General features: G+C 42.4%; 1 protein-coding gene across 5 annotated transcripts in view; it reads right to left on the reverse strand.

The window, feature by feature from the left end:
* Positions 1 to 19,526, reverse strand: part of atp9b (ATPase phospholipid transporting 9B) — a 468,699-nt gene that overhangs the window by 326,878 nt on the left and 122,295 nt on the right. For all 5 annotated transcript variants that reach the window (XM_070888575.1, XM_070888576.1, XM_070888574.1 and 2 more), the window contains exons 4-7: positions 19,030 to 19,143; positions 14,268 to 14,376; positions 11,092 to 11,150; positions 1,294 to 1,345 (exon numbers count right to left, since the gene is read on the reverse strand). In XM_070888575.1, coding sequence (XP_070744676.1) covers positions 1,294 to 1,345; positions 11,092 to 11,150; positions 14,268 to 14,376; positions 19,030 to 19,143 — 334 coding nt within the window. The remainder of the gene's footprint in view (positions 1 to 1,293; positions 1,346 to 11,091; positions 11,151 to 14,267; positions 14,377 to 19,029; positions 19,144 to 19,526) is intronic.

Raw genomic sequence — 19,526 nt, forward strand, 5'->3', positions numbered from 1 at the left:
GCCGCAGTCACCTTCACCTCGACAGGCAGTGCAGTTCTGTTGGGCTGCAGGTCTGTCTTTATGAGCTGGCATATCTCAGTGCACCTCTTTTTCGAAAGCACAGCCTTCTAACGCACTGTGTCTCAGACAGGTGCAGGTATGAGCGCTTCTCCCTGAAAAGTCGTTGGGGGCAAGGCCGCCTCCTCTTTATAAGTCTGCAAACTCTTTGATAAGGCTCAATGCTCTTCAATAAACCTTCTTCCAGCTCTGTTCTGCATAGCATAAGTAGCCAGCATTATTGGCAGAGATATTATAGGTTCCATTATTTTAAATGTCCTCAAGTATCCTCAAATGACCACAGATGTCATCAAACATCCTTAAATTTACTCTAAAGTGTTCAATTAGTGTAAAATAGTCTCAAATAACCTTAAAATCTAACAGAACTAACATAAAGCTCTCATTAAACTCACTATGTAAAAATCAGCCTTCTGTCAAAATTCTTCAATGTAATTAACTTTTGCTCAGTTTTTAAAAATGGTGTTGTTACCACTGGGTCCGGGCAGGTAAGACTACAGTTTTCATGGTGATATTTTAGTTCGGTGGTAAAAATGGTGGTATTGATGAATTTACCACTGGTGGTATTTCTTGGCGGTATTTTGGCGTTGCACACTTAGACATTATAATAACATTGAAAAAAAACTGGGCAGGCGGTATTTTTTACCATTGGTAAATCACTGGTGAATTTACCATCAGCGGTATTTTGGCAGTAATTTATGATTTTGGGAGTATTTCAGTGCTAACTACTTTTCCGGCAGTAAACGAGCGGAAAGCTGATGAATTTCCAGCCCACTGACTTTACTTGATAACGATACAGTAATTAACCTTGCTGAAGCATTTTTACTTAGTTTGATTTTTTTTTTAAATTTTGATTAATTACCTACCAATATTACATGTATATGATGATGATTACATGTATAAATTAGATATTCTATCTCACTTGGGGAATCTTAAATAAATTTTAGTTGCACTGTACGTCAAGAAAATTATTCAGCACCTGCGATACACAATATACTTCAAAAACACAAAACTCAAATCCAATCAGAATATTTATTCAGAAGTTACAGCATAATTAGAAAAAACATATTTTTGGTGAGTAACAATATTCAACATGTACGTTAAATATTACCACAAACATAATGCTCAAGTTTCACTGCCTTGATTGTAAATAAACAATGATCGGTTAGTCACGGACTAAAACATTACTGAGAGCTTGTTTTTCTAAGCATCGAAAAGGACTGAAGAAAGATTGCTTACCACTTTTTTCTGATGTTCTCAAAAAGATCATGTCAGCAGGGATGCGCTGGTTCTGAAACACAGAATTAAACAGTAATAAGGGTAAATAGTCGAGGCTCCAACTCTACTGAAGATGGAGTTACTGTACTTGCTATTACATAAAATTTATAGCACAGAAACAGACCATTCGGCCCAACAAGCATACGAGACTCCTCCCAAATTATTTCATCTAACCCCATCAACATATCCTTCTATTCCTTTCTCTCTAATGTACATATCTAGCTTCCCCTTAAATGCATCTATGTTATTCGCCTCAACCGCTCCATGTCATACTGAGTTCCACATTCTCACCACTGAATAAAGGCGGCTCTCTCTGAATTCCTTATTGGATTCATTAGTGACTCATTTATTGCCTCTAGTTTTGGACTCCCCCACAAGTGGCAACATCTACCCTATCAAACCCTTTCATATTTTTTTGAGACCTCTATCAGTCTTCTCTTTTCGAGAGAAAAGAGCCCCAAGCCGGTTTAGTCTTTGTACCCTCAGTTTTGGTATTATCTTTATAAATCTATTTTACACTTTCACCAGTGATTCTATATCCTTTTTGTAATATGGGGTCCAGAACTGTACAGTGCTCCAACTGTGGTTTAACCAAGGTTTTATGTAAGTTTAACATAATTTCTGTGCTTTTAAATTCTATTCCTCCAGAAATGAACCAGTGTTTTGTTGTATGGCTTTGTTAACCTACATTGCTACTTTTAATGATTTGTGAATCTGAAGTTTTACTCATCAAATATTTTAACAAAAGCACAATACTGCAGATGTTGGAAATCTGAAATAAAAACAGAAAATGCTGGAAATACTTAGGTCAGGCAGCATCTTTGGAGAGAGAAACAGAGTTAATGTTTTGTCATCATGGAGGTGGTTGCTCGAATGAGAGATATCACTAGAAGGTTGAAATTTAAAGGATTATACAACGGAAATATTTTAAGAACTCTTTCTTGGACTCCAACCTTACCTACCAACAGGGGTTCTGAGCCCCTTTTAGTCTGGTATATTTATTAAACTGAAAGTATGCAGATGACAATGCATTTCTTCAACTGCATACTGAACAATACAGAACATGGGTGCATGGCTTCTATGTCAATGCTGCTATATACAGTAGTTTTTTTTAAGTAATGTGGTTATTTAGTATTCAGATATGTTATTCTTATAGAAAAATCATTATAACCAAGCTTGGCATCGCCTTGTCACCAGCCCTCAGGTTATCTAATTATTGCTGCATATCCACATGTATGCTGACGACACCCAGTTCTACCTCACTATCACTTCTCTAAATTGTCAGATTGCTTGTCCGACAGCCAGTACTAGATGAGCAGAAATGTTCTCCAATTAAATATTGGGAAGACCGAAGCCATTTTCTTTGGTCCCCGCCACAAACTGCCACCTAATCCACCGCTCTCCCCAGCACCTGGCTGAGGCTGAACCAAACTGTTCGCAACCGAGATGGTCATATCTGACCCTGAAATGAGCTTCCGGCCACATATCCACAGCATAACTAAACCGCCCATTTCCACCTCCGTAACACTGCCCATCTCCGCCCCTGCTCATCTGCTGCTGAAACCCTTATCCATGCCTTTGTTACCTCCAGCCTTGACTACTCCAACGCACTCCTGGCTGGCCTCCCACATTCTACCCTACGTAAATTTGAGGTCATCCAAAACTTGGCAGCTCGTGTCCTAATTCGCACCAAGTCCCGCTCACCCATCACCCCTGTGCTCACCAACCTACATTGGCTCCAGGTTAAGCAACACCTCAATTTCAAAATTCTCATCCTTGTTTACAAATCCCTCCATGGCCTCGCCCCTCCCCATTTCTGTAATCTCCTTCAGCCTCAACACCCTCTCCACTCCCGCCACCCCCCCCCATCTCTTCAGATATCTGTGCTCCTCAAATTCTGCCCTCTTGGACATGCCTGATTATAACTGCTCAACCATGCCTTCAGCTGCCTAGGACATAAGCTCTGGAACTCCCTCCCGAAACCTCTCTTTCCTCCTTTAACACGTTCCTTAAAACCCACCTCTTTGACCAAGCTTTTGGTAATCTGCTGCAATTTCTTTTTAAGTGGCTTGGTGTCAAATTAAATTGTTTTGTCTCAAAACACTCCTGTGAAGCGCCTTGGGATGTTTTACTACATTAAAGGTGCTATATAAAGGCAAGTTGTTGTTGCTACTGGTAATGCCCATGGACTGCAGCCTTGATCTTTCACCCAAGTTACTCAATGTAAAAAAAGCTAAAAGTAGGGATAATGCACTAGATTAGCACATTCTCTCTTTCTAGGGCCTGGGTTTAAATCCAGTTCAGGTTGATTGAATGAATTACCTCTCTGTTTTCTGTTTGTGGAAAAAGGCCTGGTGGGCCAGTTCCTAGTGGTTGTAGGACCATCACTTATTCATCTAGTTCATCAGATGTACCAGTCACTCAAAGGCACTAGGATGTCATATTGATGGCTGCAGAAATGTTCTTGTTTTTTTGGTAGGCAAAATAATTCCTCAGTTTCAGGATTCAAGGCATTGCAGGTTGGCTATCTTATTTCAAAGCTATAGCAGATCGTCATACTGGAGGTGGTTGCTGTTGTGTATCTGTAAAGCATGCACTCCCATGTTCCGTCACCAGAGAGTGCATCCCCTGAAGTCCCAAGGGATCCCAGCATCCCTTGGGAGCACTGTATATAAGCCGACCCCCAAGGCCTGTTACTCTGGAGTGTCTTATTAAAGACTGAGGTCACTGTTACTTTAACCTCCCTGTGTGCAGTCTCATCTGTGTTAGGAACACAATAACTGGCGACGAGTATACCAATCCAACGCAAAGATGCAGCAAACTGAGGGCATCCTGGAGAAGTTCTTGGAGGGTGAGGACTGGGAAGCTTATGGCGAACGGCTAGACCAGTATTTTGTAGCCAACGAGCTGGACGGAGAAGGAAGCGCTGCAAAAAGGAGAGCAGTCCTCCTCACGGTCGGCAGGGCACCGACCGACAGCCTCATGAATCTTCTGGCTTCAGTGAAACCCACAGATAAGTCATATGAGGAGCTGTATACACTAGTTCGGGAGCATCTTAATCTGAAGGAGAGCGTGCTGATGACTAGGTTCTACACGTGCCAGCGATCTGAAGGTCAGGAAGTGGTGAGCTACGTCGCCGAGCTAAGGCGACTTGCAGGACAATGTGAGTTTGATGGCTACCTGGAGCAAATGCTCAGAGACTTTTTTGTACTGGGCATTGGCCATGAGACCATCTTACGAAAACTTTTGACTGTAGAGACACCAACTCTCAGTAAGGCCATTGCTATAGCACATGCGTTTATGTCCACCAGTGATAACACCAAACAAATCTCTCAGCACACAAGTGCTAGCAATGTTCATAAATTAACTGGAACTGTGTTTGTGAGCAGAAATGTACAGGGCAGAAACCACGAGTCTGCAACTGCCAGCAGGCCACAGGTGACCCAGATGACTCAGAGTCCGCAACAAAGGATGAATGCAAGGCAATTCACACCTTGTTGGCGTTGTGGAGGCTTCCATTCAGCCTATTCATGCCGCTTCAAAGGGTATGTTTGCAAGAGCTGTGGAACAATGGGGCACCTCCAACGAGCTTGCAGATGAGCTGCAAGCTCTGCAAAACCTGCTAACCACCACGTGGCAGAGGAAGATCGGTGCATGGTGGATCAAAGCAATTTGGAGCCTCAGAGAGAGGAGGCAGATGCTGAAGTACACGGGGTGCACACATTTGATGAAATGTCCACCTATAATGCTAAATGTAAAATTGAATGGCTTACCCGTAGCCATGGAACTGGACATTGGCGCTAGCCAATCCATCATGAGTAAAAAGATGTTTGAGAGACTGTGGTGCAACAAGGCACTCAGACCAGCCCTGAGCCCCATCCACACGAAACTGAGAACGTACACCAAAGAGCTTATCACTGTCTTGGGCAGCGCCATGGTCAAGGTCACCTACGAGGGCATCGTGCACGAACTGCCACTTTGGATTGTCCCGGGTGATGGCCCCACATTGCTTGGAAGGTGCTGGCTGGGCAAAATCCACTGGAACTGGGATGACATCCGAGCGCTATCACATGCTGATGAGGCCTCATGTACCCAGGTTCTTAACAAATTTCCTTCCCTTTTTGAGCCTGGCATTGGAAACTTTTCCAGGGCGAAGGTGCGGATTCACTTGGTCCCAGAGGCACGAGCCATTCACCACAAGGCGTGAGCGGTACCTCACATGATGAGGGAGTGTGGGGAAATCGAGCTGGACAGGCTGCAATGCGAGGGCATCATCTCCCCAGTGGAATTCAGCGAGTGGGCCAGCCCGATTGTTCCAGTACTCAAAAGTGATGGCACGGTCAGGATATGCAGCGATTATAAAGTAACTATTAATCGTTGCTCGCTACAGGACCAATACCCGCTACCTAAGGCAGACGACCTATTTGCGACGCTGGCAGGAGGAAAGATGTTCACCAAGCTCGACCTGACTTCGGCCTACATGACGCAGGAGTTGGAGGAGTCTTTGAAGGGCCTCACCTGCATCAACACGCACAAGGGACTGTTCATCTACAACAGATGCCAGTTTGGAATTCGGTTGGCTGCAGCGATCTTCCAGAGAAACATGGAGAGCCGACTCAAGTCGGTACCACGCATGGTGGTTTTTCAGGACGACATATTGGTCACGGGTCGGGGCACCGTCGAGCAGCTACAAAATCTGGAGGAGATCCTCTAGCGACTGGATTGCGTAGGGCTGCGGCTGAAGAGGTCAAAATGAGTCTCTTCACGGCAACAGAAGTGGAGATTTTGGGGAGAAAGATCGCGGTGGACGGCATTCGGCCCACAGACACCAAGACAGAGGCGATCAGGAACGCGCCCAGACCACAGAACGTCACAGAGCTGCGGTCGTTCCTGGGACTCCTCAACTATTTAGGTAACTTCCTAACGGAGTTAAGCACCCTCTTAGAGCCCCTACATGTGTTATTGCGTAAAGGTGAGAACTGGGTATGGGGGAAAAAAACAAAGTAATTGCTTTTGAGAAAGCCAGAAACATTTTATGCTCCAATAAGCTGCTTGTATTGTATAACCTGTGTAAAAGACTTGAGCTAGCATGTGACGCGTCGTCGTACGGAGTCGGGTGTGTATTACAAAAAGCTAACGTTGCAGAGAAGTTGCAACCTGTCGCCTATGCCTCCAGGAGCTTATCGAAGGCCGAGAGGGCCGACAGCATGATTGAGAAAGAGGCATTAGCATGTGTGTTCAGGGTAAAGAAAATGCATCAGTACCTGTTTGGCCTCAAATTTGAGCTGGAAACCGATCACAAGCCCCTCATATCCCTGTTCACTGAAAACAAGGGGATAATTACTAATGCCTCAGCCCGCATACAAAGGTGGGCACTCGTGCTATCAGCCTATAACTATACCATCCGCCACAGGCCAGGCACCGAGAACTGTGCGGATGCTCTCAGTCAGCTACCATTGCCCATCACGGGGTGGAAATGGCGTAGCCTCCAAACTTGTTGATGGTGGCGCAGCCCACAGACTTGTTGATGGTCATGGAAGCGTTTGAAAATGATAAATCACCTGTCACGGCCTGCCAGATTAGGACTTGGACCAGCCAAGATCCTCTGCTGTCCCTAGTAAAAAAAAAAATTGTACTGCATGGGAGCTGGGCCAGCATCCCTGTTGAAATGCAAGAGCTAATCAAGCCATTCCAGCGGCAAAAGGAGCTATCCATTCAGGCAGACTGCCTGTTGTGGGGTAACCGCGTAGTGCTACCCAAAAAGGGCAGGGAGACGTTCATCTCGGATCTCCACAGCACACACCCGGGTATAGTAATGATGAAAGCAATAGCCAGATCCCACGTGTGGTGGCCTGGTATCGACTCTGACTTAGACTCCTGTGTACGGCAATGCAGCGTGTGTGCTTAGTTGAGCAACGCGCCCAGAGAGGCACCATAAGTTTGTGGTCCTGACCCTCCAAACCATGGTCGAGGATCCATGTCAACTATGCGGGCCCGTTTCTCGATAAAATGTTCTTGGTGATGGTGGATGCTTTTTCAAAATGGATTGAGCGTGAAATAATGTCGGGAAGCACCGCCACCGCCACCATTGAAAGCCTGAGGGCCATGTTTGCCACCCACGGCCTGCCTGACATACTGGTCAGTGACAACAGGCCATGTTTCACCAGAATAAAGAATTCATGACCCTCAATGGGATCAAACATGTCACCTCGGCCCCGTTTAAACCAGCCTCCAATGGGCAGGCAGAACAAACAATCAAACAGAGCCTTAAACGAGTCAGAGGTTCACTCCAAACCCGCCTGTCCCGTGTACTGCTCAGCTACTGCACGAGACCCCACTCGCTCACAGGGATGCCCCCGGCTGAGCTACTCATGAAAAGGACACTTAAAACCAGACTCTCACTGGTTCACCCCAACCTGCATGATCAGATAGACAGCAGGCGGCAGCAACAAAATGTAAACAATGGTCGCGCCACTGTGTCACGGGAAATTGATCTGAATGACCCTGTGTACGTGCTAAACTATGGACATGGTCCCAAATGGATCGTGGGCACGGTGATAGCTAAGGAAGGGAGTAGGGTGTTTGTAGTCAAACTGAATAATGGACAAATTTGCAGAAAGCACCTGGACCAAACGAGGCTGCGGTTCACAGACTGCCCTGAACAACCCACAGCAGACACCACCTCTTTCGAGCCCACAACACACACCCAAAGGATCAACGACACCACCCCGGACCAGGAAATCAAACTCATCACATCCAACAGCCCAGCAAGGCCAGGCTCCCCCAGCAGCCCTGCAGGGCCAACACGCCAGCCCAGCGAGGGCACAGCCAACACACCAGAACAGACATTTGTACCGAGGCGATCCACCAGGGAAAGAAAGGCTCCCGACCGCCTCACCTTGTAAATAGTTTGCACTTTGACTTTGGGGGGAGGGGAGAAAGAGTGATGTGTATCTGTAAAGCATGCACTCCCATGTTCCGCCACCAGGGAGTGCATCCCCTGAAGTCCCAAAGGATCCCAGCATCCCTTGGGAGCACTGTATATAAGCCGGCCCCCAAAGTCTGTTACTCACTCTGGAGTGTCTTAATAAAGACTAAGGTCACTGTTATTTTAACGTCCCTGTGTGCAGTCTCATCTGTGTTAGGAACACAATAGTTGCTATAACTACAGATACTGTTAAAAGGTGGGAATTTAAAGGATGATATAATGGAAATACAATTTATATGAAGCACTATATTATATATATGGCATCCTGGGAATACAGAAATTTCCAGCAATTTCTCCATCCATATCATCTCCATTGCTGCAAATTAAGAAATGAGAAGGAAAGAAAGAGAAGAAAAGAAAAAGTAAAAGAAAACACTTCATTTACACAGTGCCTTTCCTGTTCTCAGGACATCCTAAAGTGCTTCACAGCCAATTAAATACTTTTGAAGTGTAGTTACTGTTGTAATGTAGGAAAACGTGAGAGTCAAATTGTGCACAGCAAGGTCCTACAAACAGCAAAGAGATAAAGATCAGGGGGTAGAGTTTCGTCTCGTTTCTTCCAGCAGCAACAGCGCAATCCAGACAGAATCAGCCGAACCTGTGCAAATGATCAAGGTAATTTAAATGTATCGGAGTTGTGCTCAAAGCCAATTATGTTTGTGCTTTCCACGATCTTTTACACTGGTTTAAGATTCAATTCGCCCGGATTAGGTCCCGTCCACAAAAATGTGCCCAGCCGCCCACGGTCGACATTCCGTCGATTGTGCTGGTGAGCAAAGGCTCTTCAAATTGCACTCATTTTCTTCGGCAAGCGCTTATTCTTTAGAAACTGAGCATCTGTCCCACATAACCCATTCCATTCTAAACAGGATCATACATCGCCTCCTACCACGTTGGCAAAGATCCAAAAAACAGTTCTCAGGTTACGGTATCATGCGAACAAACTTGCAATGGAACATCAACAACAAGTGGAAGAAACCTGAGTAAAAACCATGTGTCTGTGCTGTCAGAAGTCAGAAGATAGAATACCAGCGACAGAGGCAGCTTCTACTATGGAAACAGATGATCATTATTCATTACCTGTTTCCAAATATGTGAATGCAATATTTATACAGAAACTATTTTACTTTTACGAAACAGAACATGAATACGGTGTAAATTAAACGGGTAAAGATATTGTTTAAAAGCACGAACTTCTTGAAAAATAATTTACTTTTCAAAAACTGAACTCTACAATTGAGCTACAGTAAGTAGTCTGGTATTCATTAAATTTGTAAACTCACCAATTCGTAGTTAGTGGATGCTATCTACGTCAACAGTCAGTTCAAACTAGCAACTACAGTAATAGGTGTAGAGAAATGGACTGAACCACCTCATTCCTACAATTTTCCCTCCTAATATGCAAGGAATCAACAAGCTGCTTCTGCTTTTTTGTAACGTTTCACAATACAGGACACCAGCAAGGTTGAAGAGACTAGGAGAAGATGAAGTAAATCAGAAAATGATGATGTTACCAAGATTAGCTTAAAAAGCCCGAGGATTGCAGGAGCACGCAAAACCTCAGGTAGATAAGGAGTTGCAACAGTTTTCAGGTCCTGGAGAAGCCTTCAGCTGTCTAGGCCCCAAGATCTGGAATTCTCACCCTAAACCTCCCCTCCTTTTAAGGCCCTCTTTAAAACCCAACTCTGTGACCATGCCTTTTGTCACCCATCCTAATGTATTCCTATGGCTCAGTCTTCATTTTTGTCTGATTAAGCTGTTAAATGCCTCGGCCAGATTTTCCACATTAAAAGGCACTATATACATGCTAGCCATTGTTATTTTGTTGTTATTGATTGAGTTAGAATAGGAAACTCTGCAATGAGTGCAAACATAAATACAGTGGTGCTAGAGAGAAGACGAAAACGTAGGACCGTATTTGCAATTTAGAAGGAACAAGCGGGGAAAAGATTAAAGAGTGCTTTTGACAGAAAACACTGGGGAAACGAGACCCATGTCTCACCATCCTGTAGCAATGGTGCAACAATGTGCTGCACCTTATGATAGATATTCTTTCTATCGGATGCATGTTTTTCATATTTTCCTCATTTTGCAAACTTTTATTCTAATTTCACATTTTTACATCCTCCTCCCACTAACTTTTTTCCTCAGTTTTATAATGGTTCTCGGTCTTTATTACAGATATCTTGTGTATATTCCCCGACAATAGGCATGTGAAATATGATTAGCACTTTGATGAGCAAACCACGTCATATATACGGAATTATTTTATGCAGCATACACTCATTACAACAGAAATATCTCCTAGTCACTGAGAAAATTGACCGGGGACATCAGGATGCCACAACAGTTCAACAAATTCAGACAAGAAAAAGGGAAAAAAAAAAACACACACATATACAAAGATCTGATGCATTATTGAACTTTCCCCATCCATCACCACCAATGCTTTCTGAATCCTCTGTGGTCGAGCCAATACAGATGCAATTATCCATGGACTTTTAGATGTAATTACATTAATGCTGTTAGACATAAAAAGTGCATAACATAAATAAGTCAATTTCTTTTTCTTTTGGGTATTAATCAAGATCAATATAGGCACTTTCTCAATGAAGTTTGATACATTGCAAGATCATTTGCCAAAGTGTCATATTTCTAGGTATTTGCCAATCATCAGTGGTGTTGGAAGTACACTGTGACTTTAGGGAAACAGAAGTAGCAATCACTTCCTGATGAGTCACAGCGGTAAATACTGTACAACAAACACAAACCTTCTCGACTATAATAAGATCTCCCACTTGGATGTCTGAGCTCTTCATCTGCACTTTACCTATAAAATAAGAATTGTCAATTAGTATACATTCAGCAGACTCATATTCAAGCATCAGAAAATTATTTTTATAATTAAAGCCAGGTTGCCTTTTTTTGGTTTGTATGTCGATAAGCGCATGGTTCTGCTCCGAAACATTCTGGTCTGAATTTTGTCAAAACCATGCTGAAAGCAAACAATAATGAAAAAGAGGATTGCATGCTCGTTTCGAACATGGAGCAGTAAAAGTTGGTGATCACGATTAAGGTCCACGATTGGCTCGAGGCGGCAATGCAGTAATACCAGAATTAATGGGGGAAAATTGCGGTCAGAGGCTTTCTGTGGGCGAATGCCTCTGACCAAAATAAATTTACGAAAATACCTGGTGGCCCCGGAGGAACATAGAATTGCGCTCCAAGGCCTAGTTTTGCAGTCCAGCATACGGGAACATGTCTTCCAGGATCGTATGTGTATCCTGGGATCACGTGGACCTGGGCCACCAATCACAATGTAGTATTCTCATTCATAATAATGGGAGCTTGGAGTCCCCAGAGCTCGGAGCTCCCATTACTATCAGAGAATACTCCTAAAATCAAATAAAACACAAACATAAATTTAAAAAACACTTCACTTTTTTTTTTAATTAATAGAAACGGAATCTTATTTTGAAAAAAATTTGAAATGTTTTAATAGTGTTAAAAATAAACTTACCTACAGAGACAGGGCTTTTAAATATAAAAATTAGTAACATTTAATTTTTCTATGTTTTAAAACTCTTATGCTATATGCTTGCTTTTACCAGGCATAAGAGTTTGAAGGATATTCGCTGGGCAGGAGTTCGGCAAATAGCCCAAATCTCCACCCGCAAATGTCCTTCTCCCAAAAAGCCGGTTCTCGGCGCATGTGCATTGTGCACAGAGAACCGCCATTTGCGAGGCCTCTTCGGTTGTGTGCGCACATTGTACCCACCCAGAGAGGCTGCAATTTTCGGGACAATATGGTTTCTCTTGGGGACAGGTGCAGAGCTAAAATAGTGACATCATCAACATCGTGCATAAAGTTTCTAAATGTCTAATATGTCTGCTTTCAGAATATGTCTTTTTTTTTCCAGTTAATAATTTAGCCCATCATACATTATTGCAAAATGTGCGATATCTGTGCCAAATCTTCAAGCCATTTTTAAACATTTTAGACAAAATGCAACATCTTTTCTAGGTCGTTTAGTAATTGATAGTAGCCAATATGTTGAGATCACAATAGTGGCGAGTATACCTTTGTATATTTATAGGCTCCAGTCACATTATATGTGTTAACAACCATACCAAATTCCTATTCATTCAACATCTGAAGAGTTAATCGTTAAGATTTATTCTGTCATCTCACTAAACCAGCTGTGTGCAAATGTCTCTGAAATGTACGCAATCAAGGAACAGATTATGAATTCAAATTCATATTTGCTTACAGTTTGAGTTCTTTTAATAAAATATTTTCCCAAGGTTTTTTTCAATTTACAAAACCTTGTATCTAATCCTGTAGGCCTAACTCCAATTATAATACTGGGCACAAGGCCACAGGAAACTAATGGGAAACTGCATGGATAAAACTCTTGCTCCTTAGGTCATATCAGATATAACCATTTAATACCTACTTATGGAAGTCAAGAAGTAATTCCCACTGAAACTATTACTTTCCTTTCATTGTTACAGATTTTATTCTAGTCCTCTGCAATTTAGATTTCACGACAGAATTTTTAAACTGCGAATGACTAGGTGATAGCAAATTCAATTCTCTGGTTTTAAATACACAAGTGTTTTAACCCTTAGACCGCAGAGAGGTCTAGTAAAGTTCCTGTCTCCCTGAACCACCCAGTTTTTTTATTCCATAGCTCACACACCACAATACTCAAAAGTAACTTAATACAAGACATACAGAACAGCACAAAGTTAACTTAAATATTTTTTTAAAATCTATTTTGCTATTTTCTCCCATTCTTTTCTGTTACCAATCGCTATCTGTCCTTTTTTTGAGGGAAAAAAACTATTTTTAACATTATTGAATCGGTTTTATTTTTCCTAATTTTTATCCCTTAAAAGGATATTTTCTCCTGGCATTTTGAAGGCAGAAACTCGGCTTTCATGGGCAAAGAACCCAGCATTTAAAAATAATTTTTAAGCCAGTCAGCATCAATGCATCTTTGGCACACTTCCATCAAACCAGAAAGAGGACTACTGTACAAGTACACACTCTGCTGATCCTACTGAGCCCAACAGCATCAGGTCACTTAACTTGCCTGTGGTGCTCAGTGAATCAAAGTAGACACAAAATATTGTTCTGGTCATAAAGTATATTGCAAATACCTATCACAAGCCATACAGCACTACCATACTTGAAGAAAATCTATGTACTAAAGATTTTCCTATCGATCTACAGAGCCATGGTACATAGCCCACTAGATATAAACTTTTCAATGTTGCATTTATGAATTAAACAATGGAAACTTCCATTGCACGACCCATTTTTTAAAAAAGCATTCACTTTTAACAACCCCCCCCCCCCCCTTTAATGCATTTATATATAGCTTAATTCAGAAGTGGATGGCATTTATACATAGGCAAATATGTTACACTGGCTCAAAGCCCTTTGCCCACCTCGCGAGCAAAAATTCACTGGATCCCCAAAGCTACCAAAATAGATATAGAGTACAACCAGCAGGAAAAACTCATTCTAGTATAAACAATACTTAGCACTGTACCTAGTGCCATTCTGAAATATCTTCAGAAACTTGCCAGATTTGCTGTAATTCTGATTTTATCCATCATTTTAACAACCACTCACTTTAATGGCTTACAAACTCAAGAATGGCAAACATCTCCCAGCATTATCTGTTGCTCAGTTTTGTGTACCTGTGCACATGCTCTAATGCTATTATTTGAGAGATGGGAAATATCTTAAAAGTTGCAACATGGTCAGAAGTTTAAAAAAAAAGTGACCATTATTCAAAACTTTGTTAACTGCAGGATCATTGTTAACTGCAGGATTTGTTCACCCTCTGAGAACTTTTCTTTCCAAAACTGGAAACTACGAACTAAACCCACCTAATGGCTATTAGTGTTGTATTGTTGAGGAAGCTATTCTAACCTCGTATGGTAAGCTTGCTATACAGCTGTGAATTCATTTCTTCATCTCGCTGATAGCGACGGAACTCATCTAATGCCTCCCGAACTATTGTCACCGCCATAACAAAACCCTAGGAGAAAAAAAAAATTAGTAATTCGAGCGAAGGAAATCAAGTTATTAATACCTAAAATACACATTATAGCAACCGATTTTAATGACAAAACAATTATATTTCGACCCAATAATTTCCATTACTTGCTAATGCTTGCTGATGTTCAAGTCATCACTCCACCAGATTCACCAAAGGAGGAGTAAAATAACTATAAACCAGTACTTGGAAATAAAATAGAAAGATAACCTCTTTATTCAATGTGAAAGCAAGCATTGTAAGATTTTAACAGGTCTTGGATGTGTAAACTCGCATTCAATTTTGATACTCCAATGGCAAAATAATTAATTAATTGACATATATTGATTTGAATTTAGCTCGTGTCCTACCCCATCACTGTATATGCACTATTTTTTTTATGCCTCTTGGGTACACATCTAGAGATAGAAATTAGTGTTTCGCCCAGTTTTTGGTCGCAAAATGGGCATTCAACATGCTAATTTTGTGATGGGTCATCCCACAAAGGAAGTGCGTATGGAATGTGGCGGCTGACATATTGATTAAGGTGCTCCCAAGGTGCCCAGGCGGCCGCTTGAAATGAACACCAAGCTCAAATATTTAAGTAGCAGCCCTGCGCTTTATCAGGGCCCCTTTGGGAAATTGGTGCCTGGCAGTTTTTGATTCGATCGTTCTTGAGCCCGCCCAGCAAAACAGAGCAGGATCACTTAGGAAGCAGTCTGCTGCACCGATATTTAAAGGGATCCTCACCTCAAGTAAGACGAGTCTCCGGATAGTCATTTTCAGCTGCTGAGAATATTTGTAGCCATTTTTTGTCTTTTAGCGGAGTTTGGGAAGTTTTTCAAACGACAGAGCTGTTGGAGAGCTGACTTTTAGCTGTAGCTGCGCAGTTTTACTACATTGGCTGCAGGAGTACTGGGAAAAATGGGGTTGTTGCTGGGATTGTGAATGAGGTTGCCACACTAGGGGAACATCCAGTACTGGATGAGCAGAAATTTTCCCCATTTAAATATTGGGAAGACCGAAGCCATTGTCTTTGGTCACCACCACAAACTGCGTTCCCTAGCTGCAACGTATGCACCTGTGATATGCACCTGTGAGTATGCTCACAGGTTTGCAGAGCTGTTAAGTTGGGAGTGGCTTAGCCAGTCACGTGATATTCACATGACTCAATAAAACCCAGCCAGTTGGGTTCAGGGTATCCAAGAAGAGCAGGTGATTGAGAACCTGGTGGATGAACTGGTAATGTGTAGAGTGATTGTTACACCTTTGCTAATAAACCAACTAGTTCTTAGGCGCAATGTGTTGCTATGAATTCTTAAGCAAAGAACGCATGAAGCAAATACATGACACCTAGCCACCGACTCCATCCCTCTCCTGTTGGAGGCTGAACCAGACTGTTCGCAACCTAGGTGTCATATTTGATGCTGAAATGAGCTTCCGGCACACATCTGCAGCATAACTAAAACTGTCTATTTCCACCTCCGTAACATTGCCCATCTCTGCCTCTGCTCATAGAAACATAGAAATTTACAGCGCAGGAGGCCATATCAGCCCATCGTGTCCACGCCGGCCGACAAAGAGCCGCACGGCCCTCGGTCAGCAACCCTGAAGGTTACATATAAACCTATGAACAATGGCGGAACGGTAAAAAGCACCCAGCCCAACCAGTCTGCCCCACACAACTGCGACACCCCTTACACTGAAACCTTCTACACTCCACCCCAACCGGAGCAATGTGATCTCCTGGTAGAGGTAAAAACCAGATATAAACCTTGCCCCTCCCTATCTCTGATCTCCTTCAGCCTCACAACGTCCTGTTCCCACCCGCCTCCCCCAGCAGCCCCCCCCCCCACCCTCCAGGATGTCTGTTGTCTGTTTGAATAGCGGAGATGTAAAGTAATTTCTGGAGACTTGTTTTGAATCCCAAGGATATTTATGCAGAACTTCCCCTCGATACATTTAAATTGCAGATGGAAGTATCGGCTTGATGGGTCATTTTATTTTCCTCACTCAATGCCTTCGTGTTATACAACTTTTTTTTTTTTAAAACGTAAACATATCTACCCGAGGTCCTGCCTCCCTCTCCATCCCAGATCAGCACAATAGTTGATCAGCATACTTATATTGCATCTACCTTATAAAAGGTGTTTTTATAAATATAGCACAAGACTATCGAACGTGAGAAACAATATATATATTTTTTTTAAGTTGTTTTCTTTCCTATGCTAAACTAGCGAACTACTTCAATGGCAAGATACTATTCATTTATAATTGGTGTTTAGCTCCAACTCACTCAAAGACATTTACTGCTGTACTTATTCATTGCTACTTTCCTGCACCACCTCTCCCAACCCACATTTAAGATGCAATTATAAAAATGTATTTGATTACAAGAGGTAGAACTTTGTGGAAAAGGAAAGCCAAACAAAGCAGACATTAAAAAATGGTAACAATGAGCAAAAAGATATTTGCAAAGTTTTTTTTTAAAAACACCATGTTAAAACAATGTACTTCTTAATTGCACTGTGTTTGAATTCCAACACTACTTAGCACTATAGCTAGATTTGATAATATTGAACACATCCTAATTCAGGGCAAAGGTATACTTGAAATACTGGGGAGATCGAATTCAGTCTGAATCATTGTGATCCGAACTAAATTTGATCTTCAGTGCAAACAGGATATTTGATTACTACTGACCTTCTGTACCTCGACACATCTATTTTACCAAAGGTTGCTCAATTGTAAATTGTAGAAGAGTTCAAACCTAGACAGAATGTGTTCTACAAGCAAGCTTAAACACCTATGACAAGTGTAAACTTTTAAGTATTCTTAGCTTCTTCAGCAGAAACCACAATAAAAATAGCCCAGATACTCTGGTCAAATTTCCAGAACTAAGGCCCCAAGTTTCCACATGATTTGCTCCTGATTTTTAGGAGCAACTGGTGGAGAACGGAGTATCTTAGAAATCGGAATTCTCCACATTTAAGTTTTCTGCAGTTCTAGTCATGTAGAAGTTTCACTTTTGAACAGAATTTTTTTTTCCAAAAGGGGGCGTGTCCGGCCACTGACGCCTGATTTGAAAGTTTCCACAGTGAAAACGTACTCCAAACTAACTTAGAATGGAGCAAGTGAAGATTTTTGTAGGCTTGAAAAAACCTTGTCTACACATTAAAAAATCAGGCGCAGGTTACAAATTAGGCGTCCGGAACGAGGTGGAGGGGGGGGAAGGGAAGTCATTACATTCTACAATAAATCCTTAGTTATACTTATACAAATATTATACAAATAAATCCAACCTGAATAAAAATTTATAAGCAAAGAAAAGATTAAATAAACCATGTTCCTACCTGTGTGAAAGTGCTTCAGGCAGGCCTTTCAGGCAGCGGTTTGCTGTTGGGACCGACCGACGGCAGGGGAGGCAGGGAGACGGTTGCAGGAAGCCTCATTACTTGAGGCAGCCGTTTGCCGTCGGGCCTGACCGACGGCGGGGGGGGGCGGAGGCAGGGAGAAGGCAACAGGAAGCCTCATTACTTGAGGCAGCCGTTCCCGACGGCAGTGGGGGGGGGGGGGGGGGGTGGGGAGGCAGGGAGAAGGCTGCAGGAAGCCCCAGTGCTTGAGGCAGCCGTTTGCCGTCGGGCCCGACGGATGGCAGGGGGAGAAAGCTCCAAGAAGCCTCAGTGCTGATCATGGAAGGGCAATGTGGTTTTATTAAAAAATGTTAAAAATTGAACAGCTACAAAGAATTTGAATAGTCTCAAACAAGTGCATGTGTCCCTTTTATCACAATCTATCTTTAATTACAGAATGCACTCCCTCACCCTCACACACAGAAATATGAAGAAAATTAAAATACAAGCCTTTGCAAGGGTTCAATAAACAAATGTTCACTTTTCCTGCAGCACTTTTTAAAATGGCCGAGTGCCAATGTTTCCTTCAGACTGCGCGTGCGCGAACGCTCCAACGCGCACACGCAGGGTTGCCGGCACGAAAAAAACTCATTTAAATTGTACCCGCCCCTCCTACTTACAAAATCGGCGCGAGTGGTAGGCTCCGCCCCCTGGGCACCGCGCCAAGCAGACATCGAGCTGCAAAGCGCTCGAGAATAGCGCGTTTTTTTTCAGGCGTTGTTTTCGGTGCGAAAAACGGGCGCCCAGCTCGGAGGGGCACCTGTTTTGCCGCGTGTGGAAACTTGGGGCCTAAATACCTACAAAAATCAGTTGCCATTTAAAGTATGACCCCCTCCACCACTAAAAAAAAAAGTTTTTAAAAATGCACCAAATTCCTTTGATTGTTGAAAGTGAAGTTTATTGTATTGAGTTACCTTTAGAGCCCCAAGACAGGCATGTGGATGTGACCGTGATCACAGCTTCCAGTCTGACAGCAGGCTGTGACCCTAAACACACCCACATGATTGATTGACCACTACAACTTGCAGTTAATGTACCTGTAGCATAATTTACCCAGAAAAATATGCCAAGCCAATTTACCCCAAAAAATGTGCCAAGCCAATTAAAAGAGATAAGCAAATACACATTAACAATTCTTCCCTCAAGTTACCGCTATTTCAGAAATGCTCTATGATTAAAATATAAAGACATTATTTTTTTTTAAACTTGCACAATGACATGAAACGTAACATATTTTACTTACTAGAGGAGCCCAGTATGTATACAGATAGCCTATCTTCAATGATGGTACAAACTGTGAACATGATACCACCAGAAAATAAAGATTCAAGAAAAACTTGAATTGTTGATATAATACCTGAAAAATAACATTTCTACAATTAGATTTACAATTTCATTTCACATTCCTCTTCAAAACAGGTTGTACCTCAGTTAGAGCAAGTAGTGTCATAAATGCATTCTTAAAGGAGGTGCTTAAAAGAGAAATGTCACCAAGAGAATAAGACAGAAGGGAAAATATTCAACATAAACAAGATACTGTGAATGTTGGAAACCTGTAATAACAGAAAATGCTGGAAATACTCAGCCGGTCAGACAGCATCTGCAGAGAGAGAAACAGAGTTAATGGGCCAGAACCTGCTGGAGAGGGGCATCTTTTTCTGCAACCGTCAGCTAAAAAGTCTTTGTGCTGCAACTTGCTGAAAGCGAGAGATGATAACAGCGAGGGTAACAGGGCAGTGA

Source organism: Pristiophorus japonicus, chromosome 1 (genome assembly GCF_044704955.1).
Source record: "Pristiophorus japonicus isolate sPriJap1 chromosome 1, sPriJap1.hap1, whole genome shotgun sequence".
Classification (NCBI taxonomy): Eukaryota; Metazoa; Chordata; class Chondrichthyes; family Pristiophoridae; genus Pristiophorus; species Pristiophorus japonicus.